Below are 26,909 nucleotides of genomic sequence, written 5' to 3' on the forward strand. Positions count from 1 at the left end.
TCAATGTTGCCATTTTCTAAGTTGATTAAAGATAACTGATAATGAAATAATACACAATTTTAAGTGGAATAACGATTAAGAGGATAAAAAAGATTAATGTAGCTATTATTATTTTCTCCTTAATGATATTATCAATAAATAAATTAAAAAGGTTAAAAATTTATTGTTTAGTATAACTTAATATATACTTTTTTTTTTTGAATACTCTTATTTTTATGATACGGTTTTTAATATCAGTTATTATCATCATAAAAAAGATATTAATTATTAATGTACACATTCATAATATACATATATAAATTATTACTTCTTTAATTAATTTTGATAACAAAATTTCATCATATTATAAAATATTACCTAAATATTAATAATATATCATTTTTAAATTATTTATTTTAAACTAATATATATTTTGGTTAAAAATTTTTTAATTTTAATTAAAAAAAAACAATTTAATTTATAAAACTATAACATACTTTAATAAATTGGTATGTTTTGATTAATTAATTAATATAAAATTGTTATTAATTATATTTTATTATTAAACAAATAATTTTTATTTTATTAAAAAAAAATTTTTTTTATAAATATTGTATTAAAAAATCATGAGTACTAAAATTAAAATAATTTTATTTACTATTTTTGCTTTTTTAATTTTGGCTTGTTTAATTATTTCAATTGTTTTATTGACTACTATTGAAAATAATAAAAATAATCAAGATAATATAATTAATTCTAATAATATTATTTATAAAAATGATTCAATTTCTAATGAATTTGCAGTAGGCCTCCTACAACGTATCAACAAATCTGTTGATCCATGTGAAGATTTTTATGAATATGCCTGTGGTAATTGGCAAATAAATAATCCCACCCCAAATTATACCTCATCCTGGACATTATATGATGTTGTATCACAAAATGTGGGAAAATTAGTTGAAGATTCTATAGTTAATTTTAATGTTAATGATGCTTCTGATGGTTTAATTAAAGCTAAACAATTTTATGATACATGTATGAATACTAAATTAACAGAACAAAGTAAGGGTATACAATTAGGAAAATTGTTACATTCAGGTGAACCTGAAAATGATAAATTTAATAAATTTATATATAATAATGGAAAATGGCCAATAATTGATAATTCATGGAGTCAGGAAAATGTTAACATATCATTAGAAGGACAAATTGGATTTCTTAAAAGAGAATTTGGAATTGATACATTTATTTATACTTATGCTATGGGATATGATCTTCAAAGTAATTTAACTATACTTTTAATGACAGGAGAGATGTTACCATTAGGATTAGGTATTTTTAGTCAGGAAAATTATTTTAATGATAAAGTTATGAATGCATATAATATATTACAAGAAAAAATTGCATACCTCCTGGCTAGAGATAGTAATTTTACCTTATTAAATGGAAAAATAAATAAAGATGATTTAAAAATTATGTTACAAATAGAAATTGATTTGGCTGAAGTTATAGTAAATGTTTATATGCAACCAAACAGTACAACTTCAGATGATCTATATAGTTTATTAACTCTCCAAAAAGTTTTACCAAATTTTGCTTGGAAAGACTATTTATCGAATTTGTTACCAAAAGAAATTTATAATAAAATATTAACTGGAAAAAAATTAATAAATCTTGATTCATTATTATATATTTCAGAGGTTAAAAAATTACTTTTAAAATATAGATATCAAGATATTCAAAATTATATGATATGGAGACTTATAAAATATTCTTTACCTTATATGTCTATTGAATATACACAGGCATTAGCTAATTTTACATCAATATTATATGGTAAATCAAATCAAGTTACACCTATTAATGAAACATGTCTATCATATGTTAGAGGAAATTATGAAATGCCTAATTTAGGTTATGCTGTTACAGAAGCATTTGTTAAAAAAAATTTTAATAATAATACTAAAAATGATGTTTCAATATTAATAAAAAATGTTAAAGAAAGTTTAGAATATATAATGTTACAATCATCATGGATGGATGATATAACAAAATCAAATGCATTAAAAAAAGCTATATTTATGAAAACATTTACTGCTTACCCTGATTGGGTATTAAATAAAACATTACAAAATATTTATTATGAAAATTTATTAGCACCAGAGGGAATTACATTTGTATCATTAAATCTTATGTTAAGATCATGGGCTGTTATTAAAAATTTTCAATTAATTGATACTCAACCAAATTTTCTTGATTTTCATGGTCCACCTGTTGCTACAGATGCCTGGTACACAGCAACAGCAAATTCATTTTCTATACCTATTGGAGAATTACAACCACCATTCTATAAATATGGATATCCGGATGCTGCAAATTATGGAGCTGTTGGAGCAGTTGCTGGACATGAAATGTCACATGGATTTGATGCTATGGGACATCAATATGATGAATATGGTAATCTTAATGATTGGTGGACAAATAAGTCAGAAATTATGTTTAATGAAAAATTAGTTTGTATAGAAAATCAATTTAATAAATATTGTTATTCTGGTATTGGCTGTATTAATGGAAAAAATACAGTTAATGAAAATGTTGCTGATCTTGCTGGATTAAAAGCTGCATTAAAGGCCTATGAAATAAATAAAATAACTTTTAGTAATAAGAAAGAGGAACGTTTACAATTAATACCAGAATATACAATGGATCAATTATTTTATCTTAATTTTGCATCATTTTGGTGTGGTAAAGAATCAAATGAATCATTAAAAATGTCACTTAATGAAGATTCTCATTCTCCAGGAAAATATAGAGTAATAGGTACATTACAAAACATTCCAGAATTTTCTAGAACTTTCAGCTGTAATTTGGGAAGTAAAATGAATCCAATCAATAAATGTTCAATATGGTAAAAAAAAATGAATGTAATTATTTTATTTTATAAATAAATATTTTTTTACTCAATATTTTTTATTATTTTAAACAAAATAATATATATATACATATTTTTTAAAAAAATATATTTTTTTATTATTATATTCATCTACATTGATCATTTGTATTTTAATCTTTAAATTATAATTTAAGATTTCTTCACTACATCTATTCTTTTTTATACATACTTCAATATCAATTTATAAGTATAATGAATTTAACTATGATAATTATTCAAAAAGGTTGTTAAAATAAACTTTAAAATAAGGCTTAAATAATTAATAATATTTACAAATACTAATTCGTTATCTTTCATCAGCGATAAAGAATTATATTGTGTATATGTGTATTGTTTGTAATGTTAAAGTACAAAAAACAATATATAAGTATTTTAAAATTTGTATTCAATATATTATTTAAAGAATACCTAAATAAATACGGTATTAATAAATTTATTATCGCGGTTATTAATACACTATTTATCAGAAATTTATTCCTTGTTGGTTATTATAACCTGTTATTATTATTTCATTACTATAATCACGTTTTTAAAACATTAATTTTCTTTTGTTATTAATAAGTTTAAATTCTTTTACATTTATTTAACTAACTATTTGACATCATTGGCTTATAAAAATCATAGAAATTTACGTCACATCTTGATCATCGTATACTACATACCATGTGATACTTCAATTTGGTAAATCACGTTGTAGCAAAATTTAGCATATTATAAATTATCTTAAGATTTTAAAATACGCCTATTATTTTTATTCATTCTTTATTATATTTAAATTAAAACACCTCCATTTAATTTTATTATTAAAACATAAATATAAGAACCAATTGGATGTATTTTAATGTAAAAAACTTTTTAAAACATTTCATTTACTTTTTTTTTAATGGTCCAAAAGTTGTAACTGTTTAATGTAGAAAATATAAGTAATGTTAATACCTAACAACTATAACACTACATTCTATTTTAAAATTATGATATTACATAATATAAAACATAAAATCTTATTAAAAAAAACCAATCATATTATATTCTATTTTTTTTTATCACAAATTTAATTTGTTATTATAACAAATTACATTCTATTCAATCAGATGATACTTCTGTGATTTTTGATTAAAAAAATTATATTACTCATATTTTTAATGATTGCTAATTTATTCTTTGCTGAGTATCATCAAATCTGATTTTCGCAACTATTAACATTTTATATATTTATCCATTTACAAACCCATTATAACATTTTTGTTAAATACAATATCACTGTTACTTTTTTTTATATTATCTTCTTTTTCTTTTATTTTATCAGAACTAAGAAACAATTAACTAATTAATAGTGTTAAAATTACATGTTATATTTTTCTTTTTTTTTTTTTAAAACGGGTATTTCTTTCGTGAAATACTATATTTAGTAATAAAAAAATTATATCTTTTGTTTATTTTTTAAAATAAATATATTTTTTTTAGTCTCCTAAAAAATGAAAATAAAGGCAGTTATTTTTGATTTCAATGGCAATTACATTTCAAATTGTGGAAATGAAGATTACTGGAATGCTTATGAAGAATATCTTAATTTACCTAGCGGATCAATAAAAAAAACTATGAATAATTCAGAAATAGCCTTATATCAAATGTTTACTGGTAAGATAAGTGCCGAACAATTTGAAAAAATGTATTTTATTAAGGCATTTAACAGGCAACACAATTTAAATATAGAACCATTTCCAATAATTAGAGATTTTGTTGATGTATATAGTGATGATAATATACTTGAGGTAAGATTAAATTTTTTTTTTTTTACCTTTTGTCAATATAAGTTTTTAGGAGTATACAATGAAAAATGCTATAAATAATTTACGCAATTCTGGTATTAAAACTGCTTTGTTAACTAATAATTACTACTTAGATAAAAATTACAGACAAAGAAGATTACCATCAAATAGAGACTCATATGATGTAATAGTTGAGTCATGTAGAGAAGGAGTTATGAAACCACATCCAGAAATTTATAGGATTATGTTAGATAGACTGGATGTTGGAGCAGAAAATTGTATTTTTGTTGATGAGTCAAATTATAATTGTGAGACAGCTGATCTACTAGGAATGAAATCTATTCTTCTAAATCCTATGGATCCATCTGCATGTCTTCAAAAATTAGATGATGTGTTACGTTGCCAAAAAACTTCATAAAAAAATTTATACGATTTATTTAGAGTTATATAGATTTTATTGTAAAGAATTTGTGTAATGTTAACATTACTCTAAATATTTTGTATTCACTAAATTAGATCGAATAAAATATTTTCTAAACATATTTCAAATTTTTTTTTCCCATTAAAAACGTAGGCGTGTATGTCAATTACTTTATTATAAATTTCAATATCATTGCGTTGTTGCCTTTAAAATGACTTACTTAATAAAATAAACAATTACTATTAATTTATAAGTTCATTATTATAAATGTTGATAAAATGATTTTGAAATATTCTAAAAAAAATATTTAAAAAAATTTCCAATTTATCTTTACAAGAAATTGGAATAACGATACACAAGTTTTAATTTTAAAAAGTTAGTGTTATAAAGTTATTTTTTATTTTTCTTAAAAAAATGTCAATCATTTTAAAATTAAAAAGAATGAGAAAAGACCCCCCAGAAGGATGGGATGTTGTTGAAGAGACACTGGAAGAGTTTGAACAAAAAATGAGAGAAGCTGAACTTGAATCACATGAAGGTAAAAGAAAAACTGAATCAATTTGGCCAATTTTTAAAGTAAGTTGAAATATTTTGTATTAAAAATTATTTGTTTTTTTTTCTTTTCAGATTCATCATCAACGTTCAAGGTATATTTATGAAATGTTCTATAAACAAAAAGCAATTTCAAAAGAATTATATCAATTTTGTATTGATGCCAAGTTTGCAGATCCACTTTTAATAGCTAAATGGAAAAAACAAGGTTACGAAAATCTTTGTTGTTTAAAATGTATTCAAACAAAAAATTCTAACTTTGGAACAAATTGTATTTGTCGCGTTCCAAAAAGTAAACTTGAATCGGATCGTATAATTGAATGTGTACATTGTGGTTGCCGTGGTTGTTCCGGTTAAATTTATTTTTGTATATAATAAAGTTGATATAAAACATTTAAAACTATTTATTTTTTTTTATTTAAAAAAAATGAAAATTATAATACAGGAGTGGTGGAATCAGTGGAGCTACAATCAATGAGATCGTCATCAGGTTTAGATAAAGTTTCTTGTGCCACTAACAAACGTTTTTTTTCTTCAATTAACTGACGATTTCTGTCAAGAAGCTCGTTAAATGAATGACTACGAAGTCTAGGATTAATTCTTATTCTAGGAAGCATTTTGGGTAATTCATTATTTTCGAATATTGATTCATTATATTTTGAAATATTTTTAAACCATTCAGTCATTATTTTTAATGATTCATCTTGATAATTTTTAGGTAACTCAAAATTAGTGTTAATCATTTGTTTATGGAAACATCTTACAAATTCGGAATCTGTATATGTCTCAATAGCCTCATTACCAAATAATACTTGGTGAATTTTTTTATCCCATTGTTCATTTCCACAATAATCCATTAACGGTTCATATATTTTGTATGTAAAAGGTTGAGGGAAAATACGTTTAAAATAACCTAATCTATTTTCTTCTAATCTTACCTTTTTTTCTAATGTTCTTTGCATTTTTGATAAATCAAGACGTTTAGAATTTTGTGATTTTATACGCAATTTATTGTTAAAAATATTACCAAATCTTCTAATAACTTGGTTGTATGGTCTTATTGGATAACAACGTTGTTTTTTATCAATAACATACTCACCAATGACATCATCATAATGGTGTTCTAAAGATTTATTGTTAATGCTTTCCTCATCTTCCATTTCTTCATTAGTACCAGGTTTTAATTTTTGACATGACATAACAGGTAATGAAGCAATATTTAACGTATCAATAATAAGTTTTGACTTTAAACCCGTGTCTAATGGCGAGTCACATTTTAATGAAGGGGTTAAATTTACTTCTATTAACCATGGTTTTAAATTTTCATCTATCATAATATCATATCCTAAAAGTTCAAAACAGTTTTGTGGATGATACAGTACACTTCTAGCAGCGGCTGAAATTACACTTTGAACAGAAAGTAAACTTTTGATTACTAAATCTTCTATTCTGGCCATTAATAAATCAGTATCAACACCATCAACATTTTTCAAATGTCTCAACATTGCTGAAATTGTCCATTTATGTCCTTGTCCTTCTTGTCCATTATTTTTTTGAAAAGATGTATTGTCCTTGTTAAGTGAATAATTAGTTAAATGAACAAATGGTTGTTTAATAGTTTCAACATCATTTGAATATTTCTCTGAAGCAAATCTTGTTAATCCATCTTCATACAAATAACAAATTAATGGATAAAATGAGGTGATCAAAACATAAAAACGTAAATCAAATTTTAATCCATTAATTAAGTATGGATTTTTAATATATCTGGATATAACTAAGTTCTCATTAGAATCAATCTCATCTAAAGAATTCACAATATGAATTCCTCTACCACGAGATGAAGCTGGTGGCTTTACAATATACATATAATTTGAATTCTTACACATATCCTCTTTTAATTTTTCTGTATCCCTAGGAAAGATAAATGTTTTAGGAAATATATTGTAAGCATCACCATGTGTATATTTTGATTTTAAAAGATTTTCAGACATACGATCTTTACGCGTTAGTTCAGACGACTTTGGAAAATGGTTGACTTTTTGCCATGGCTGAAGGTTTCTAAGTTGAAGAGGTCTTATATGAACACGAGACCATAAGATATTAACTTTTGTATTTGCTGGTGAACACTAAAAAGAATAATAAAATAATAAAAAAAAATTTTTTTAACTTACTTCAGTAAAACCATGATTATAAAATATTGTTCTTATCAGCTTATTGTCACTTTTAATCATTTTAAATGTTAAATTATTCTCTATTCCCAACATTGTATATCTTTTTGAATTTCTATTTTGTAATGTTGGATGCAAGGCACGAATATTGAAGTTTGCAAAAGTCCATAATGTTTTGTCATCACAATTTATTCCATCATCATTTAAAATTTCTGAATCCTGAATTTTCACAATTTCTTCTTCTTCGTTTTCCTTTTGAGGTTTAAGCTTTTTGGGAATAGGTGGACCAATTAATGAAACCATAGCGGTAGATTTTACAATTGATTCTTGTGTTGAAGAATCAACCATAAGAATAATTTAGTATTTAATTATAAAACTTTCATAATTTTTTTGAGACTAGATGCCTCAGTATTACAGAATTTCGTTATAAGAGTTTTAATAATGTATATGTATAACTTTACTTTGCTTTAAAAAAATAATATTTTTACATAATAAAGATGTATATTATAAACTACTGAATAATTTTATATTATAATTTTATAATATTATAAAAAAAACATTTGATAAGTAAATTTATTTTTATTAATTGTCAATATTAAATAATAATAAAAATGTTACATATTGTTTTAATGGTTTTATTTTACATATCTAGTTAACTATTTTGAAATTTTAGGAAATTACAAATAACCACAATATAATTTCTTAATTTTTTATTCAGTTATTTGTTAGAAATCAACCTTACCAATAACAATAACTTTATGAAAAATTTTTTGTTGTCAAAAAAAGACCATTATACTTACTTAAGAAAGTATTTTAGACAAATAAATTAAAAATTCTTTTACATATACTTATTATAAAAAAAAAGAATGTAAATAACAAACAGAAAAAGCTAGTTCCAAAATATTTTAGTTACCTTTATATTATTAGCATAAGACAAATAATCATATGTTTTTGTGAAATTTATTTTCAAATAATTTACAACATAAAGTACAACAAAATAATGTACATATATGGTGATTTGAAATTGTTTTTTTTTTATGTTAATACAAAGCATGATGCATCAATAAATATTAATAAAATATAATTTTTAAGAAAAAAATGATAAAAATATTTTTAGATGCTTTTTAATATTGGTAGATTTATTTTTTCACAGAAATGTCATGTTCTAATAAATCATCAATGCTTTTTTTTTCTACTTTATAAAAAATTTATAAAAAAAAATAATTTTCAAAGAATCTTTTTTAGAATTTATTTATGGATTATTTTTCAACATAAATTTTAAATCCAAACATTAATATCGTTACTTTAAAAAAAGTTAATAAAATATTTTGAAATCAGAATTAATTTTTCATTATTATGATTATAAAATTTTTTTACTCTCTTTACTTTGTTTTTATTTTCAAAACTATCCCTAGAGTTCAGATTAATTTTTGAATTCTAAATATGACATAACTAAATGTCTTCTCTATCTCCTGTCAAAAACCGCATGTTAATAGCTTCATTTGTAAGCAAGTTATTAATGTTTTTTAGAAATTAGTTCATTTTGAGAATTCATGTCAGAATCCAATTTTAAATGAAATAATATTTTTTTTGAAGAAAATTATACTTTATATTATTGCGTTAATTAATATCATAATCAAAAAACTTCTTTATTATTTTTTCCTCATCAATTATTCATTTTTTTTTATCAATTACTTTTTATTATGTACACTTTTTTATTTGTTGACTTTAGATTTTACTTTATTATTTAGTTTGTAACTGTTCTTATTTATATTTGGTTATTTTCTGATAAATTATTTTAAATATATGAAAATATTGTACATTATAATTTACAATAAATTTAGTATTAAGAAAATTTTTTTAAACAATTCTTTTGCAAAACTTTATTTCTTCATATTATAAATATTTTTATACATAAATAAATATTATAAAAATAACATTGTAATAAAAGGTATTTGAAAAATTTTTTTTATTATTATCTAATATTATTTACTAATTAATATTGTTTATTAAAATGAAGCATAAAATATTTAAAAAGTATAATTAATTATTTTATATAATTTATTACTACAAAAAAAAATAACTTTCAAGATGAGAATTAATTTTGCAATATTACAATTGAAAATTTAGTTATTAATTTTGATTTAAAATTCACTAATTTTAAAATTAATATTTTTGAAAAATATTATTGAATATAATTTAGGAAAAAAAAATATACTTAAGTCTAAAATTAGAATATTATCTTTAAACAAGTTATTATTCTTTTCATGAAAAAAGATCATTTGATAGAATTCATGTCAGAAGCTAATTTTTAAAATTTATCATAAACAAAAAAAAACAACCACTCTCCCTCGTAAAGAAAGATAATTTTTCAATAAGAAAAAAAAAGAATCAATTATTTAATATTATTTATCACAGCTGAAAATGATGTTTTTATATATATATAAAAAATAACACAGAAAAAAGATATTAAAATAATATCGTACTCAAAATACTGGAAAGAAAAAAAAAATCTTTAAAGTGTTTTTTTTTTGTTTTCATAGTAAATGCTAGTTTTACATTTCTGGTGAAATAATATTTATAAAAATTTAATTCTTTTAAAAAATAACTGCACTTTTCACCACAAGAAAATTTTATTATCTTAGCAAAATTTATAAAAAAATTAAAAAAACGAAAAAAAATTCTTCACATTTTAGTTTCTTTCTACATATATTATAGATAAATATATATAGGATTATATACATATCGAAGTTTGATAAATAATCTTGCATACTACCAAATAATACCTTTACCATTATTGGAATATTCTCCTTCTTCTGTTGCTTCTTTGGCATAATCAACATTTATAGGATAATTTAATGATGCTGTTTTAGTAGGTACTTGTTTAGTAATAACATTTCCAGGACCTGATTCACTTAGTGATTGTTTATTATCAATACTCTCCTGCAATGCTACAGGAGTAAGCCATTCTTGAGGTATCATTTTTTCTAAAAATGGTATACTTTGAGAAATAGAGGCAAGTCGATTTATCCATCCAGGAATCTCTACACCCGTAAGAATTTTGGCAAACTCAGCAGAAAAATGGTTACAATTTTTACAGATAAGATGATAGGCATTTCCTTTAAAATCTTGTCCTAGCTGTTTAACGATATGTTTGATATCACTGACAGAAAAATCAGTCTCACCAATTATAATACTTTCTCTAAATTTAAAATTTTCACCCAATTCTTCTGCCTCCTGAGGAGTATTTTCAAAAACTCCTGAAAAATCAAATGGATGTCCTCCATATGCATATTCTATAATAAATTTTTATATAAAATTAAGATATATTAATTAATACTTACCAACACCATATATTTCTATTCCACTATGAAATACACCAACACCAAGAGTTGATGCATATTCATTGATCCAATACTAAAAAAAAGTATATATATAATATATTTTACTTGAAAATTTTAATTTCTTACCATATCATAAACATTAAGCCTTACCGGAGCACGAACCATTTTAGATTATCTATAATTTGTAATTTCCTTTTAGATATATAAATTATATTAATAAAATTTGTAAACTATAATATAATAACAATATAACGGAAGAAGGAAATGTAAAATAAGAAAAATGACAATAAAAATGAGAGGATTATAGAACTAGCTATATAGATGCAAATAAACAAAAGAGGTTCTGAGCTAGATAACAAAAAGAAAAAAAAAAAACTATTTTTTGATAGTGAGTAGAACTAGGAAATATAGTGCATGAAACTAGTTTTAGATATTGTTAATGACAAAATGCTTTCAAAAATGAGGAAAGTAGTTCATCGTTTACTTGCATTATTCCTCAAAGATATATTAGTATTTTATAATAAGAATAAGTAAACTATGTATTATACATATATTTTCTGACTCAACTCGTTGTACAACGAGAAGTAGTGTACACTTAAAGATATAATTTCAACTAGAAAATGCTATGTGGTTCGGCTAAAAGAAGAGAACTGGGCCAAGTTAATCTTCCTCTTCCTTTCAACGTTTTATTTGATTATTGTTATTATAGAGAAGAATATAATGTCACAGTTGCGCACAACAACATTTGTTATTGAATGTAATTAGAAATAGAAGAGACATGAATGAATGAATGAATATTTATCTATCAATATGTGATCATGGTGGTAGAATATTTATAAAACTATGTAAGGAAGAAACATAAAATATTTTAGTAACAGGACGATGAGAGAGTGAGAGAAAGGATAAATATAAATAAATATTAAAATAAACCAAAACTATGTATAAAACTAAGTAAACGTAATGATTAGTAAAATGACTTTTCAATCAATCATGATGCTTTTATTTGTAAAAATATCTACAGTGAGTGCTATCTATGTTTTTACTTGATAAAATAAAAAGTCATAAGGTATATATATAATATATCCCATTGACATATTTTAGTATATGGTTAATAAAACAAATGTCAAAGATTATATTTTATGAATATTCAAAATTGCAAATATTAAAAAAAAAAATAAATCAATTTTTGTTAAACATTATTATTTTTAAAACAAAATAGGGAAATAATCTTAACAAATAATATATATTTTTTTTATTATAATACATTTATTATATTATTCCAAATTTAGAAAATGTTTTAAATCATGTGAGGTAATAATATTACAATAAAATATAAATTATAATTGTTATTTTAGAAAAAAAAAATATACGTGTGTTCTGCCTAAAAGTCAATAAAAAAATACAGAAAAGATTATTTTCAATCTATATAAATAAATTATGTATAATATATAACTTGATAGTCAACATTTTTAAAAATACCATGTGTCTATTCTTAAATTTTTGTATGTCATATAAATTCTTAATAAAATGTTATAAATTTATTACCATATATTTTAAAAGAAAAATGGATCAAATAAAGAAAATAATATCACAGTACAATATAGTATGTGCATCATTATTTAACATTAATAAATATTTTTCAATAAAATAATTAAATATTAGTATAAAAAAGTAACAAATTAAAAATATTATTAATATCTTTTTTATTTTTTATCTTATTAGTAAAAAAAAATTTATTTTACCATATATATATTTTTTTTATTTAGTTTAAATAAAAAATTATCAAAATTGTTACTGATATTTTTTTTTATAATAATTATTTTATTTACTAATTATTCTTTTTCTTTATAAATTTAATATAATACTTAAATTCCCATTAATAATATTTGTAAATAAATGAGTAGACTAAATTTTGATTAATTTTTTTTATAAATATTATTAGTATATGTAGAAGCCATTTAAAATACCAAATAATTAAAAAAGGATAAATAATCTAAATATATCTATAAGAAAAACAACAATAATAAAAAAAAAATATTTTTCTTTAAAAATAAAAATAAATTTTGCTTAAATAATATTTAATTAAGTAAAATCGATTATTTTTTTTTCATGAACTAACAACTATTTTTTCTTAATTAATAAAAATAAGTTATTTTTTTGTTGTAATACTAATTATATTTTCTTTTATATCAATATAACCAATTAAAATAAAAAATATCTAATATAAAAAATAAATTTTATTAAAGTAAAATATGAAAATAAATTAAAAAAGTAAAAAACATTTTAATTTAAATATAAAAACAATAATGATGGCATAATTTTAAGTTAAAATATAATATGAAAAAATACTATTTTACAAGATTTTATTATACTATAGTGCTAATAGAAAAATGTATGTATGTATAAGTAAGATTTTTTTTAGTTAAGGAATGTTTTGTTCTTTATAATCTTTGTACTTTCAAATGGATTTAAAATAAGATCTGCCAACTTTTATTTTTCCTTTTTTTTATTTTGTTGTTTTCTTTGATGGATAAAAAAAAATATTAAAATGAAAAGGTTAAAAGTTTTTTATATTAAAAAAATATATCAATCATGTAAAATTTTTTATTTTATCTGAGAAATATTTTTGTTATTTATTATGAATTATATGTAAAAGGTCTTGTAAATTTGTAAAAAAAAAAGATTCAATGGAATAATGAATAATGAATGGAAAAAAATTACATACATGTAATATTATATGATAAATAACATATTTAGTTAAAAAAAGTAGTATTAAACATTATAAAAACTTTTTATTATTGTTATAGAAATTTTTTATTAAATATACTTTTCGTTATTTCCTTTTCATAAACAGAATTCTTAATCATCCCACTCAAATATTAAACTATTATTCTAACTCACATTAGTGATTGCTAATGTCTTAGTTGTATAGTGTTATTTTGATAAAATAAATAACATTATCACTAGAATACAGAGATAGATAATGTAAAAGAAATGATTTAATAAAACTTATGCCAAAGTTATACGAGAGATTTCAGTTGTGTTAAGATGTTGTGCTCTATTAAATGTGATCAATTTTTCCATTATTTTTATTATATATATATTATATTATTTTTTTTTTAGTTTTAATTTAAATTTATATATAATTGGAAAATATTTAACATTCCATACATAAAATATTATTTTATACAACTAGTTACATATTTTTAATTTTATAGTTTATTAGTTATAATATTATTAAAATAATAGGTAAAATATATATAGCTTAAAATATAAGAAAATATATTAATTATAATAGTTTACCTTTTTTTTTACAATTATTTGTAAATTTTAGAAATAAATTAACAATAGAGATATTATAAAACATTGTCGTACATGGTCTGTTCTTCAACAATACATAAAAATAAATCAATAGAATTAGTTGACCCTTTATTGTGGGCAGATTGTTGGTTTTTACAATGACTTCTCAACAAACACAATTGTATAGAAAAGCGGAAGCGTATGAACTTTAAGATTAGAAAATATTATTATTGTTAAAAATTTTAAATAATTTGCTTCCGTTTTAAATTGATGCTTTTTCATGTTATCTTATAACGACAATTTATAAAACTTTATTTTTTTTAAATATATTGTTTAAAAAAGTACTACTACGTTTTTTTTTTACTTTTTTTTTTGTTTTGCACTCTTTTATATTCTAAATAATATATTGCTTTAAATATTGTTAAACAAAAATTCTAGAATTGAAATGGCTCATCTAATTACTGAGTCATTTGCAAATGATATAGGAACATGGAAGTTACAAATTGTTGTAACTGACATAAATAAATCAGTAGTTTTATATGTTCGTGGTGATGAACATATTGGAGGTGTTATGAGAAAATTAGTTCAAGAAATTGATATGCCACAAGACTGGTCAGATCATGCTTTATGGTGGCCTGATAAATGTAAATGGCTTCAACATACACGTTCAACATTAGATCAAGTTGGTGTTAATGCAGCAACATATCTTGAATTTACTCCAATGCATAAATATGTCAAAGTACAATTACCGGATTTACAAATAATTGATGCTCGATTAGATTTTTCTGTTAACGTCCTTAGAGTAACAAAAGAATTATGTAAAGATATAGGAATCAAAAATCCTGAAGAGTTGTCATTAAAAAGATTTTATCTCCCTGATGAATTAAGAAAACAAGTAAATAATGTTGAGCATGAAAATGCTAATGCATACTTTCAACCAGGAATTGAATATGTTGGTCCAGGGACATTAAGACGACAAGCTCCAATTAGTGCGACATTAAATTCTCAAGGGAATAATACTTTTAAAAGACATCAAAGTCCTGCAATTAATATACAAGGACAAGTTTTTAATTCATCAGAATTGGGAACAATGCCAAGAGCAGGAACTTTACCAAGAGGGGCAAGTCCTGGACCAGGAGCATATTATGGTACATTAGGAAGAGTTCCTCAAACTAATGGAATTGGAAGATATAATGATGATTTTAATTTTGAAAATTTAGATATTGCATTAATTCATTCACCAAGAGTTTTACCAACAAAAGATAATAGTCTTTTTAGACCTCAAAGTTACTGGGAAAAAGCAGCTATAAATAGAGGATGGTTAGATAGTAGTAGAAGTTTAATGGAACAAGGAATAAAAGAAGATAGTTTGGTATTATTAAGATTTAAATTTATGAATTTCTTTGATCTTAATCCTAAATATGATGCTGTAAGAATAAATCAATTATATGAACAAGCTAAATGGTCAATTTTATTAGATGAAGTTGATCATACAGAGGAGGAAGCTGCATTGTTAGCTGCTCTTCAATTACAAGCAACACTTCAAAAAAATGTTAATGAAGATGAAATTTCAGAGAAGGATGATGTTGATATGTTGTTAGATGAACTTGAACAAAATCTTGATGCAGCTGCAATGTCACGTAGAGCTGATATAACATCAGTTCCTGAATTAAGTGAATATTTAAAATTTATGAAACCCAAAAAACTTGGATTTAAAAATTTCAAGAGAGCCTACTTTGTATTTCGTGATTTATATCTTAGTTATTATGGATCAGGAAATGATATTAATGGTCAACCATTATCATCTTTTTCATTAAAAGGATGTGAAGTTAATCAAGATGTTAGTGTTTCTCAACAAAAATATCATATTAAATTATTAATTCCAACAAGTGAAGGAATGAATGAATTTATTTTAAAATGTGATACTGAACATCAATTTGCAAGATGGTTGGCTGCCTGTAAATTAGCATCTCGTGGAAAATCTATGGCTGATGCCAGTTATAATGGTGAAGTTGATCAAATAAAAAAATTATTATCTCTACAATCAAAGACAACCAATGGTACATTAAACAAAAAAAGAAATCAATCTGTTCAGTTACCTTCAGATTTTAATGTTGATGAATTTATAAGTCAAAGATGGATTAAAAGATCACGTTCAAAACAAGTTTTGCAAAACAGAGTAAGTGAATGCCATAATAGTATAAAAACACTTTCATGTACGGAGGCAAAATTACAATATATAAAAACATGGCAAGCATTGCCAGAACATGGAATTCATTATTTTATTGTTAAATTTGGAAGTAATAAAAAGCCAGAAATTGTAGCTGTTGCCGTAAACCGTTTAATGAAAATTAATCCTGATAATGGTGAATCGGTTAAAACATGGAGATTTTCAAATATGAAGAAATGGCATGTTAACTGGGAAATTCGTGAGTTAATGATTCAATTTGATGGTGAGGATGTTAATTTCAAACCACTATCTGCTGATTGTAAAGTAAGTTAATTAAAGTAATTGAAAAAAAAAACAAAAATATTTTCTATTATATCATTTTAAACAACAATATTTTAGGTTGTCCATGAATTTATTGGTGGATATATATTTCTACAAATGAGAAGTAAAGAAAAAAGTCAGACACTAGATGAAGAATTGTTCCACAGTTTAACTGGAGGATGGAAATAAATTTTTTTTTTAATTTTTAAAAATATTATTATGTGCCTTTGGTATCAATTTAGTAAAATGTTATAATAAATTAAAATCGATAATATTAACATTTATTCTAAACTTTTATTTTAAAGTTATTTCAGTAAATAAAATAAAAATATTTAAATGAAAACATTTTTCAAACCAAAACCCCATATTTATCATCACCAATACTGGAATTTTCTTCTTTAAGTTTAAAATACTTAACTTTATTTTGTAATTTTGAAAAAAAATTACTTTCATTTGAAGGTGGTAAAATATTTCGATATCTTCTATATTTCTTGTACATCAAAATTAAAGCTAGCATTAGTAAAACAATAAATAATGAGATCAAAATTGCAATAAAAAATAATACATCACGCAATTGTATACGAGAATAATGTAGCTGAAAATTAAACGGCCTAGTCATTGAAATAAAAATGTAAAAATGGCAATTTTGTTAGTTGGTTAAGTTTAAGTAGAATAAAATTTAATTTTTTAGCTTACCGGATTATTTTGCATAATATAATTACCAGGCAATTCTGAAAGAGCAGGATAAGTTCGTAAATGATGAAAGTATTGAGAATTTTTTTGTGGTGAATGAAAAATTATATCATCCATGTAAATATTTGTCATTGGTGGTTTGTAACGATCTAGTGATATTTTTTTATAAATTTCAAATGAAGAAAATGACATAATTCTAAATCATTAATTATAATAAATTTATATATAATTTTTACTAAATAATTTTAAAATATAAAACGTCATAAAAATAAATTTTTATATCTTCAATTAATGTGACATAGAGTATACTCAAAAATTACAATTAAAATTATTTATTGTTATTAAAAATAATATACAAACAAAAAAAGAATGACATATAGAAGATAAACTTTAGAAATTAATAAAATATATTGTTTGAAAAATATAGGGATAAAATTACAGTAATGGATAAAAAAATTTTCTAATAAACATTATGTTTACTTAAAAAAAAATTATTTATAAACATTATATATAGTAAGAAAATTTAGAATTAATTTTATGATAATCTTATAATTAAATAAAAACATTTTAAAATAGCTTAATAAAATTCTATTGCATTATATAAAGTTTCTTGAAAAAATGTTAGTTAATCTAGAATTAATTTAGCTAAAAATATATCATTATTTGTAGTTACGAACCATTTTTTTTTTTAAAATTTACAACATAATATTTATTTTAATAATGTAGCGAAATGTAAAATGATAAACATAAAATATTATTAAAAATAATGTTTTTTCATGCATACGGTAATGAAGTAAAAATGTCAGATTTTGTAATTTATATTACATAACTTTTATAGGAAAAATAATTTTTAAATTTAATGTAAAACGATCAAATAAAAAGTTTCAAAATGTTGAAATATAATGTTATACAAAGTTTCTCTTTTTATCAAAGTTTTTTTTTATTATTAAATTTATGTTTTTATATTCATCTATAATTGAAACAAATTTTCCCAACAATTTTCATTAATTATAATACATTTTCTTTTGCCATAGTTTTAAAAATAAAATAGTTATATTTTTTTTATAAATCTAATACTACATTAATCATTTTATTTTAATAATTTATTTTACTTTAATTGAATATTCAATTGTGAATGAATTACTTTTTTTTATTTTTATTAATTACCCAATAAATTTAAAAATTATACTTTTGTTAAAACAAATTATAATAGCTTAACTTTAAATATTATCAACTTCAATCTTGGTAGGTGTTTAAACATATAAAAATCATTATTCTATTATTTTAAAAGATATTAGTAACTTTCGCGTTAAGAAAGTTGCCATTGGACTAATGCTTTTAGACTCATTTACTTTGTTCTACTTACTTCTAGAAAATTAAATGCATTATTGATGATTTCAATTAATTTTTTAGTAGAATGTCAATAATTTTATCCCTCTAAATCTTTATATCCGTTATTTTGTTTATTTAATATATGTTTATACTAATAATTATATTTTTTTTTAGAAATTAAATTAATAATTCAAAATGGCTATGAAAATACCAAAAAGTGGTTTCAGAACTATGTTCAAAGAAGGAACACAATATTTTGAAGGTGTTGAAGAGACAGTTCTTAAGAATATTGATGCTGTTAATGAATTAAATGAAAAATTGAAAACATCTTTTGGTCCAAATGGTACAAATAAAATGATAATTAATCATTTGGAAAAACTTTTTGTTACTAAGGATGCCGCTACAATGCTTCATGAAATGGAAATTATACATCCAGCTGCTAAATTAGTTGTTTTGGCTTCAGAAATGCAAGAACAACAAATTGGTGATAATACTAATTATGTTGTTATTTTATCATCTGCTCTTCTTCTTGAGGCTGCAAAGTTATTTGAGTATGGTCTTAGTATGACACAAATTGTTGATGGATTTGAACGTGCTTTAAAAGTTGTTGAAGATGTGTTACCTGGTCTTACTGTTAAGACAGTTACTGATCTTTCTAATATTGAAGATATCAGAAGTGCATTAAAAGCTTCAATTACATCTAAACAATATGACAATGAAGATCTTATTGCTGATTTAGTTTCTCATGCATGTATTCAAACTTTACCAAAAAATGCAGCTAATTTTAATGTTGATAATATTAGAATTGTCAAAATATTAGGATCTGGTATTCATGATAGTAAAGTTGTTAATGGTATGGTATTCCATAGAAAAACTGAAGGAGAAATTACCAAGGCAGAGAATTGCCGTGTAGCTGTATTTGCTTGTCCATTTGATGTTATGCATACTGAAACAAAGGGAACTATTTTGATGAATAATGCTGAAGATTTATTGAATTTCAGTAAAAATGAAGAGGCTTTAATTGAAAAACAAATTAAAGAGCTTGCTGATGCTGGTGTTAATGTTGTTGTTGCAGCTGGAAAGTTTGGTGATCTTCATATACATTTTCTTAACAAATATAAAATAATGGGTGTCAGACTTGTATCCAAGTTTGATTTACGTCGTCTATGTAAACAATTTGGTGCCCAGGCTCAAGCTAGAATTTGTTGCCCACCTGTAGCAAGTCTTGGACAATGTGATAAAGCTTTTGTTTCAGAAATTGGTGCCACATCTGTTATTGTTTTCTCAAAAGAATCTGAATATGGAAATATTAGTACTATTGTTGTTAGAGCATCTTCAAAACCCAAGATGGATGATATTGAACGGGCATTAGATGATGCTATTAATACATATAAATGCCTTTCAAAAGACGCCAGATTACTTCCAGGAGCTGGAGCTTGTGAAATTGCTCTTGCTAGAATTATTAGAGAAAAAGCTCATGAAGCTGCAACTATTGGTAGAGAAAAGAAATTAAACAAAATTGAACATTATTGTTATGAAAATTATGCCAATGCTTTTGAGGCAATTCCAAAACAATTTATGGAAAATCTTGGTTTAAATCCTGTTGAAATTGTTGCTAAAGTATACAAAGCTCATGAAGAAGGTAATTCTCATACTGGATTAAATGTCTTCACTGGAGAACTCATGGATGCTGTAAAAGAAAGTATCTATGATCCATATTTGGGAAAACTCTCTGCAATCAGACTTGCAACTGAAGTAACATTAAAAATTTTGCAGATTGACAAAATCATTATGGCAAAAAGAGCTGGTGGACCACAACCAAGAGGACCTAAACCTCAGGATGAAGATGATGATTGTGGTGGAATGGCCTAATAAAAAAATAATATTTTTTGCTTTATTAATATTAATTTGCTTCTCCTTTTTATCTATATTTAATCAATGTATCTTCGATCACTGATTAGTAAACTTTATAAAATGATTATTTTTAATTAACTTTTGTTGCCAACATTATTGTTTGCTTGCTAATAATAAAAACTTGTTAATATTAATATATTTTTAATTAATTTTAGTTATAGTTTGTTTTATTATACTCAAATATTATTTTAATAGCCATATTGCATATTTTTATTACTATAATATATGAATAATTAATGTTGTGTTTTCCAAAAATATATTTATCACGAATTGAACAAGAAACATTTCTTTGAATTTTGATTTTTTTTTACTTTTTAAGGGGTAAAAGAATGAGCTAATCACGAAAAGTCTAGTAATTTTTTTTTGAAAATTATTTTTTGAAGTTTGATAAGATAATTATAAACTAGGTAAAAGAAATAAAATAATTTAAAACTTTTTGAAGCAATAAAATTTAAAAAAAAATATTTATCAATAAAAATCAACTGAGTACAACTTTATTCTCTATATTCATAGTATCACACCATATCAATAACATTTATTACTCTTGAAAAATTTTAATATAAATGAAAAAAAATTTCAAAAATATTATCAATTTTATCTCTTTTCTCACTTCTTATTAGTCATATATTTTTAAAATATAATTTTTTCAAAATGATAATAAAGATACAACTTTTACAGTTTTTAATTTTCTTTCGAATGAAAAAAAGTAACGTCAAGATTAGATTATTTGTTCTTATGATATAAACTAGAAAATATATATTTGTTTTTTAAAATACTTCTTGTAAGTTAACATATATAAAATATTGATAAGTTTTGGCAGGAATAAATAAATTTAAAAAATTATATTATTATTATTATGAAAAAAAAATTAATATGTGGTGAAATGATAAATAAAATATATAAATAATATATTTTAAATTTTATAATAACATTTGGTAAAAGGTATTTGATGTGAAAAAGAAGTTATTAATCAAAAATATTTATGTTTAAAAGGACTTTTTATATTTGTGCATGAGCTTTAATATTTACTACTTTTTATTTTTTTTTATAAAAGATTTTTATAAGTTTTTTTTGAATAAATTTTCTTCTTAATTAAAATACTATGAATCTTTTGAAAGTTGATAGAAACTTTTTTATGTAAAAGGAAAGTTGCAAAAATTTATAATTTTAAAAGAAACAGTAATCTGATCAAGAAAAATTTTTTTTTCATTATAAAATACTTCCCACGTAATGTTGTGATTGATAAGAAAACATTTTTTTAAATATTAATCATTAATTTATATTACTCCCATCAACATTGAATTGATAAAAGTATTTATTATTTCTTAAATATTTTATTTTTAAAATAACAAAATTCTGTAAATTACAAAATAAGCCTACAACTAATAAAAAGTTTTATACTTTTAATTAGCACGTGCATTCTCACGCGCTAGCTATGAATAATTATTAATGTTTTTATCAATATGCAGAAAAAAAAATATAATTAAAATGATTAGATTATTTTATCATGAATGTAATTAATAATTACAGGAAGTAGATAGCATAATATTTATATAATTGATTATCTGAAAGTAAAAAATATATTTTTTTGTTAATAATGTTTATAAATTACTTTATTTTTTTAATTGGAATAAAAATTATATATGGAGAACTTCCTTCCTGTCCAACAAAAGATTGGAAATATGATATAAGTATGAATGCATGCTACTATCCTTCTAAAAGTTATTATTCATTTCCAACAGCACAAAAGGCATGCCAAAATATGAATGCCACTTTAACTTATGTAAAAACATTTATTGAAGATGAAGTAATAAAAACAATTGTAGAATATACCTCAGAACATGAAGAATTTTGGTTAGGAGGCCAAAGAAAAGCCTCTGACAAAAATTTTTATTGGCTTGATGGAACACCAATAACAAATAATCATTTTGAAAATTGGATGATTGGATATCCAAAAAATAATAGTGGTAATTGTGTAGCAATGAAAGTTAAAAATTTAGCTTTAAATGGATTTGTAAATGATAATTGTTTAAATAATAAGAAATTTATATGTGCTATTTATAGTATGTTTTTAATTTAAAAAAAAATTCTAAGATTGATAAATATTATAGATTACGCTTTATTACCAACTGAAAATACTAAAAGTTGCCCTCAATCAAATTATGATGCATCTACTAATGGATCAATAAGTTCTCCTGGATACCCACAAAATTATCCCAATGATTCTGACTGTATATATTCAATTGTAGCTCCAGAAGGAAAAAAAATAGTTTTAACAGTTAATTTTTTCCAAACTGAAAGTTGTTGTGATTGGTTATACATTCATGATGGAAAAAATTCAAATGCTAATAAAATTGCCAGGTTACTTAACTTTTTCTAATTACTAATATTTAAAATGTTTTTAGTTTACGTGGATATGTTCCCAGTGGAACACAATTTGTTTCATCAGGAAATGCATTTTATATTCGTTTCACCTCAGATCAAAATAATAGTGAGAAAGGATTTAATATAGGATATGAAAGCATTTGAATATAATAATTAAGCAAAAGTATATTAAGTAATAAAATATTTAGTCATTTAGTAAAATAAATTAACTTTATTTTAACAATAAAATATTTATAATAATTACAAGTTTTTAAATTAATTATTCTTGTAACTTATAGGTAAGAAATAAGCTCTAAATATTTTTTTACGTTCTTGAGATTAACTTTGAAATATAAAACTTTTTCAAAAAATTATGCTACTTTACTTTAATTTAATTATATAAATATTAAAAAAGAATAATATGATAACAATTTAATTCCAATTATAAATGTATTTAAAATAAAAAAAAAAGTAAAAATATTATAAAAAATAACATTTATTAAGTAAAAAATTATAACATTACAAAAAAATAATTAGTAATAATTTAAAAGAATTAATCATTTTAAAGGTTCTCAATTAGAAGCCATTTTCTTACTGACTTTTCTAAATATGCCTAATATCTGTTCTTGTCTTCTTTTTCCTTTTCAATGCCAGTAAGAAGATGGTTTTACAAATTAAATATTATTTGTCGGTAAAGCAATTGGAAAAAATTTAACATGAGTTTGCCATTGTGAAGATATTTGAAAAAAACGAATTGAAGTATAGACATTACCATCAATAGTTACTGAAATTACAAAATTAGAAAAGTTTGAAACTTTAATAATCTTACCTTCAAAATTTGAATGTTTAGCATGACAAATTAATCTTGTAATACTTGAAGTGATAAAGTTTTGATAAGAGGTTAAATCATTTTTACCACCTTTTTTTCTAGCAAATTTTTGTAAAACATTATCTTTTTTCTTTTCTTTTACAAATTGAAAATTTAAGAATTGAGAAAGTAAATCTCTATAAATGCAAAGATATTTAAAGTTTGTTTTTAATGTAGTTTTTTCACTATTTAAAAAAAAATCTTTCCTTGGTTGAATATTTCTATCAAAAGCATAATTATCACTAGATGCCTGAGCTTCCCTAGCTGCTGATGGTGCTACTGTCCAATAGTCAATCTGTAATTCTTTAGTATCACCTTTTATTGATGATGGTGAATGTGGTGGGGAATAGGTATTTCTTGATAAATTATTAACATTACAATGTGTATTATTATTTGGTATTAGTTTATCACCATTATCCATTGAATTAGTTTTATTTAATGTTAAAATATTATCTATATCACCAACAGTAACTTGTAAAATAAATGGAATAAATAATTGCCTTGAAACTGATACTTGTTCATTTGTAGATGATTGAAGCATAACCTCACCTAATGGTAAATTTAAACGTTTAAAACATAAACCTTCACCTGAAGAACTATTTGGAGAATCATGACTAGTTTTTAATACATTGTTTAAATTTAACAAAATACTCATTAATTCTTCAACATCTGTAAGTTTGTTACAAGATAAACTAATCCAAAAATTTTCAATTAAATTTGAAAAGTCAGAATTTAGTGGTCTTAACAATCGACCAACAGTTGAGTATGATGGTGAGATAACGACAAATCTTAAATAATTTGTCCAATTATTTGATGTCTTATTTTGCATTGAATCAATGTATGCTCGAACAATATTTGAAATATGTTTATCACTTCCACAGACACCAATTAATGTCTCATCTGGTTCACATGAATTTGTATTACAAAATTTTTGAATTTTTGAAATTATACCATGTATAGCAGCTTTTGTATCAATTAAAGAAAAACAATCAAGTATTTTAATTTCAGAGGAAAGATTATATAGACATTTTAATGATGGCATATCTTGTGTACATATTATCCATACATTTTTTAAGCTTACTAAAGATGTATCATCAAGTTTTAAAGTTTTAGATAATAATTCAGTAAATGAAAGTTCACTTTCAATTTTTTTATTTGGAGTAGATGGTTGGCAAGATTGTGCATGTACAAATGAGATCGAATCAAATGTTTGAGATATGTTTTGAGTTGAACATTTTTTTTGATCACCCAATGAATGTAATGTTGATGAACGTAAAATTTTTTCCGTATTTATTTTATCAGTCATGTCTAAAGAAAGTGCATGGATATGTTGTTTATTAGTATTATAGTTAGAATTATCCTTTGTTATTGATTCTTTTTTATGAATATCAGAATCACGTTTAAATAATGATTCTGTATATGATTCATTTCCTATTTCATGATCAGATGATGTTTCTGGTTCATCAGTCTCAACACTCTCCTCTGACAAATTATTTTGATATTTTTCTAGAACTGGATAAATATCAACATTTGATGTACTACCAAAAAATGGTCTTAATCCTGGACGTGGATTTGATATTATACTAACTCGATCATTATCAAATTCTGGACCTGAATCAGATAAATTTTCTAATTCTTCAAACCATTCCTCTAATTCTTGTGCTGTTCTTGCCATAACAATACTTCCTTCTTTTTCAGGTTCATCAACATCAGTATTCTTAAGTTTTTTCATTAAATTAACAAATTTTTGTTTAAGATTTTTTTGATTTATCTTTTTTGTTGAAGGATTCTGCCTGGAATGTTTATTTCTCCTGGAATGAATATTATGATAAAGGTTATTTCTAATATAATCATCTCTTATATTATTATCTTCCTGTGAAGAATCTTGATCATCATCCTCCTCACTTAATGTTCCTAATTCATCATTTTTTGATTTTTCAATAAATTCTGATGGTGCTGCTTGACTGGAACAATTGGTTACATTAAGTACACCAAATGGAGTTAAATATTCTAAATAGTTTATTAAAAAATTATAAAAATATTTTTACTATTACTTACCATTATTTAAATTTTCACTTTTATTATAATCATTCATTAACCATAATGTTATTTCTTTTAAACTACCATGTTGTAAGATATCCGTTAAATTTAACCTTCCAACAGCTATATTTTTAAATCCAGGAATTTTTCTTTTACCATACTTTTTTCTCCTCTGTATTAATATAAGTAATGTATTAGCTTTTTTTAAAAAATGAGGATATTGTATGGTAATAGATAAATCAAGATCAACAGTTATCTTGTCATTTTGTGATAATGGAATATTAATGTCATTTGTTCTTAATGATCTTTTTCCACTACGTAATTTAAAAGTAATTACTAAGGTATTGGCAAGATCATCTGATATTGAGTTTAAAGTTAAACGATTAATAGATAAAAGAAATACTCTATAAAATTTTTATTAATTTATAAAATATATTTTAAAATATTATTATTACCTTTGAACAGTACTTGAATTTGACCGATCAGACTCCCAATTAGCAAACATACGCATTTTAAATTGTGAAGAATAAAGAGAGAGATCCGTCATTTTTGTTGTAATTTATTAAAATTTAATAAAATAAAAGTATATTATGTTATTTTTGACAACCAATATGTAGTTGTATTATAATATTTTTTCTTTTTGTTAAGAAAGTAGATAAATTACAGAAACATAACTTATATCATAAATCGGAATCAATTGATATTAAATAAAAATATT

General features: G+C 22.7%; 10 protein-coding genes across 10 annotated transcripts; 6 read left to right on the top strand and 4 right to left on the bottom strand.

Moving 5' to 3' along the window:
• Positions 1-605: 605 nt before the first annotated feature.
• SRAE_1000125300 (Phosphate-regulating neutral endopeptidase) lies at positions 606-2,891 on the top strand (the record flags this gene model as incomplete). The annotated part of the gene is made up of 1 exon (XM_024648186.1): positions 606-2,891. One exon carries the CDS (start codon positions 606-608, stop codon positions 2,889-2,891), a length of 2,286 nt encoding a protein of 761 aa, XP_024502189.1.
• A 1,516-nt stretch (positions 2,892-4,407) lies between these two features.
• SRAE_1000125400 (Bifunctional epoxide hydrolase 2) lies at positions 4,408-5,119 on the top strand (the record flags this gene model as incomplete). Its single annotated transcript, XM_024648187.1, has 3 exons — positions 4,408-4,704; positions 4,754-4,796; positions 4,836-5,119. The coding sequence occupies 3 exons, from the start codon at positions 4,408-4,410 to the stop codon at positions 5,117-5,119; spliced, it is 624 nt and encodes a 207-aa protein (XP_024502190.1).
• A 444-nt stretch (positions 5,120-5,563) lies between these two features.
• On the top strand, positions 5,564-6,031 carry SRAE_1000125500 (Protein BUD31 homolog; the record flags this gene model as incomplete). Its single annotated transcript, XM_024648188.1, has 2 exons — positions 5,564-5,698; positions 5,750-6,031. The coding sequence occupies 2 exons, from the start codon at positions 5,564-5,566 to the stop codon at positions 6,029-6,031; spliced, it is 417 nt and encodes a 138-aa protein (XP_024502191.1).
• Positions 6,032-6,108: 77 nt separating this feature from the next.
• SRAE_1000125600 (Tubulin polyglutamylase TTLL5) lies at positions 6,109-8,193 on the bottom strand (the record flags this gene model as incomplete). The annotated part of the gene is made up of 2 exons (XM_024648189.1): positions 6,109-7,803; positions 7,849-8,193. The coding sequence occupies 2 exons, from the start codon at positions 8,191-8,193 to the stop codon at positions 6,109-6,111; spliced, it is 2,040 nt and encodes a 679-aa protein (XP_024502192.1).
• A 2,424-nt stretch (positions 8,194-10,617) lies between these two features.
• On the bottom strand, positions 10,618-11,354 carry SRAE_1000125700 (Desumoylating isopeptidase 2; the record flags this gene model as incomplete). Its single annotated transcript, XM_024648190.1, has 3 exons — positions 10,618-11,141; positions 11,190-11,262; positions 11,316-11,354. 3 exons carry the CDS (start codon positions 11,352-11,354, stop codon positions 10,618-10,620), a joined length of 636 nt encoding a protein of 211 aa, XP_024502193.1.
• Positions 11,355-14,934: 3,580 nt separating this feature from the next.
• Positions 14,935-17,169, top strand: SRAE_1000125800 (Fermitin family homolog 1; the record flags this gene model as incomplete). Its single annotated transcript, XM_024648191.1, has 3 exons — positions 14,935-16,668; positions 16,714-16,983; positions 17,059-17,169. The coding sequence occupies 3 exons, from the start codon at positions 14,935-14,937 to the stop codon at positions 17,167-17,169; spliced, it is 2,115 nt and encodes a 704-aa protein (XP_024502194.1).
• Positions 17,170-17,329: 160 nt separating this feature from the next.
• On the bottom strand, positions 17,330-17,865 carry SRAE_1000125900 (Cytochrome C oxidase subunit II, transmembrane domain-containing protein; the record flags this gene model as incomplete). The annotated part of the gene is made up of 2 exons (XM_024648192.1): positions 17,330-17,575; positions 17,677-17,865. The coding sequence occupies 2 exons, from the start codon at positions 17,863-17,865 to the stop codon at positions 17,330-17,332; spliced, it is 435 nt and encodes a 144-aa protein (XP_024502195.1).
• A 1,335-nt stretch (positions 17,866-19,200) lies between these two features.
• SRAE_1000126000 (Cct8 protein) lies at positions 19,201-20,877 on the top strand (the record flags this gene model as incomplete). Its single annotated transcript, XM_024648193.1, has 1 exon — positions 19,201-20,877. One exon carries the CDS (start codon positions 19,201-19,203, stop codon positions 20,875-20,877), a length of 1,677 nt encoding a protein of 558 aa, XP_024502196.1.
• Positions 20,878-22,612: 1,735 nt separating this feature from the next.
• Positions 22,613-23,448, top strand: SRAE_1000126100 (CUB domain and C-type lectin domain and C-type lectin-like domain and C-type lectin fold domain-containing protein; the record flags this gene model as incomplete). The annotated part of the gene is made up of 3 exons (XM_024648194.1): positions 22,613-22,982; positions 23,031-23,280; positions 23,325-23,448. 3 exons carry the CDS (start codon positions 22,613-22,615, stop codon positions 23,446-23,448), a joined length of 744 nt encoding a protein of 247 aa, XP_024502197.1.
• Positions 23,449-23,957: 509 nt separating this feature from the next.
• On the bottom strand, positions 23,958-26,738 carry SRAE_1000126200 (AT03104p; the record flags this gene model as incomplete). The annotated part of the gene is made up of 4 exons (XM_024648195.1): positions 23,958-24,067; positions 24,113-26,161; positions 26,210-26,595; positions 26,647-26,738. The coding sequence occupies 4 exons, from the start codon at positions 26,736-26,738 to the stop codon at positions 23,958-23,960; spliced, it is 2,637 nt and encodes an 878-aa protein (XP_024502198.1).
• Positions 26,739-26,909: the final 171 nt, after the last annotated feature.

Source organism: Strongyloides ratti (genome assembly GCF_001040885.1).
Source record: "Strongyloides ratti genome assembly S_ratti_ED321, chromosome : 1".
Taxonomy (NCBI): Eukaryota; Metazoa; Nematoda; class Chromadorea; order Rhabditida; family Strongyloididae; genus Strongyloides; species Strongyloides ratti.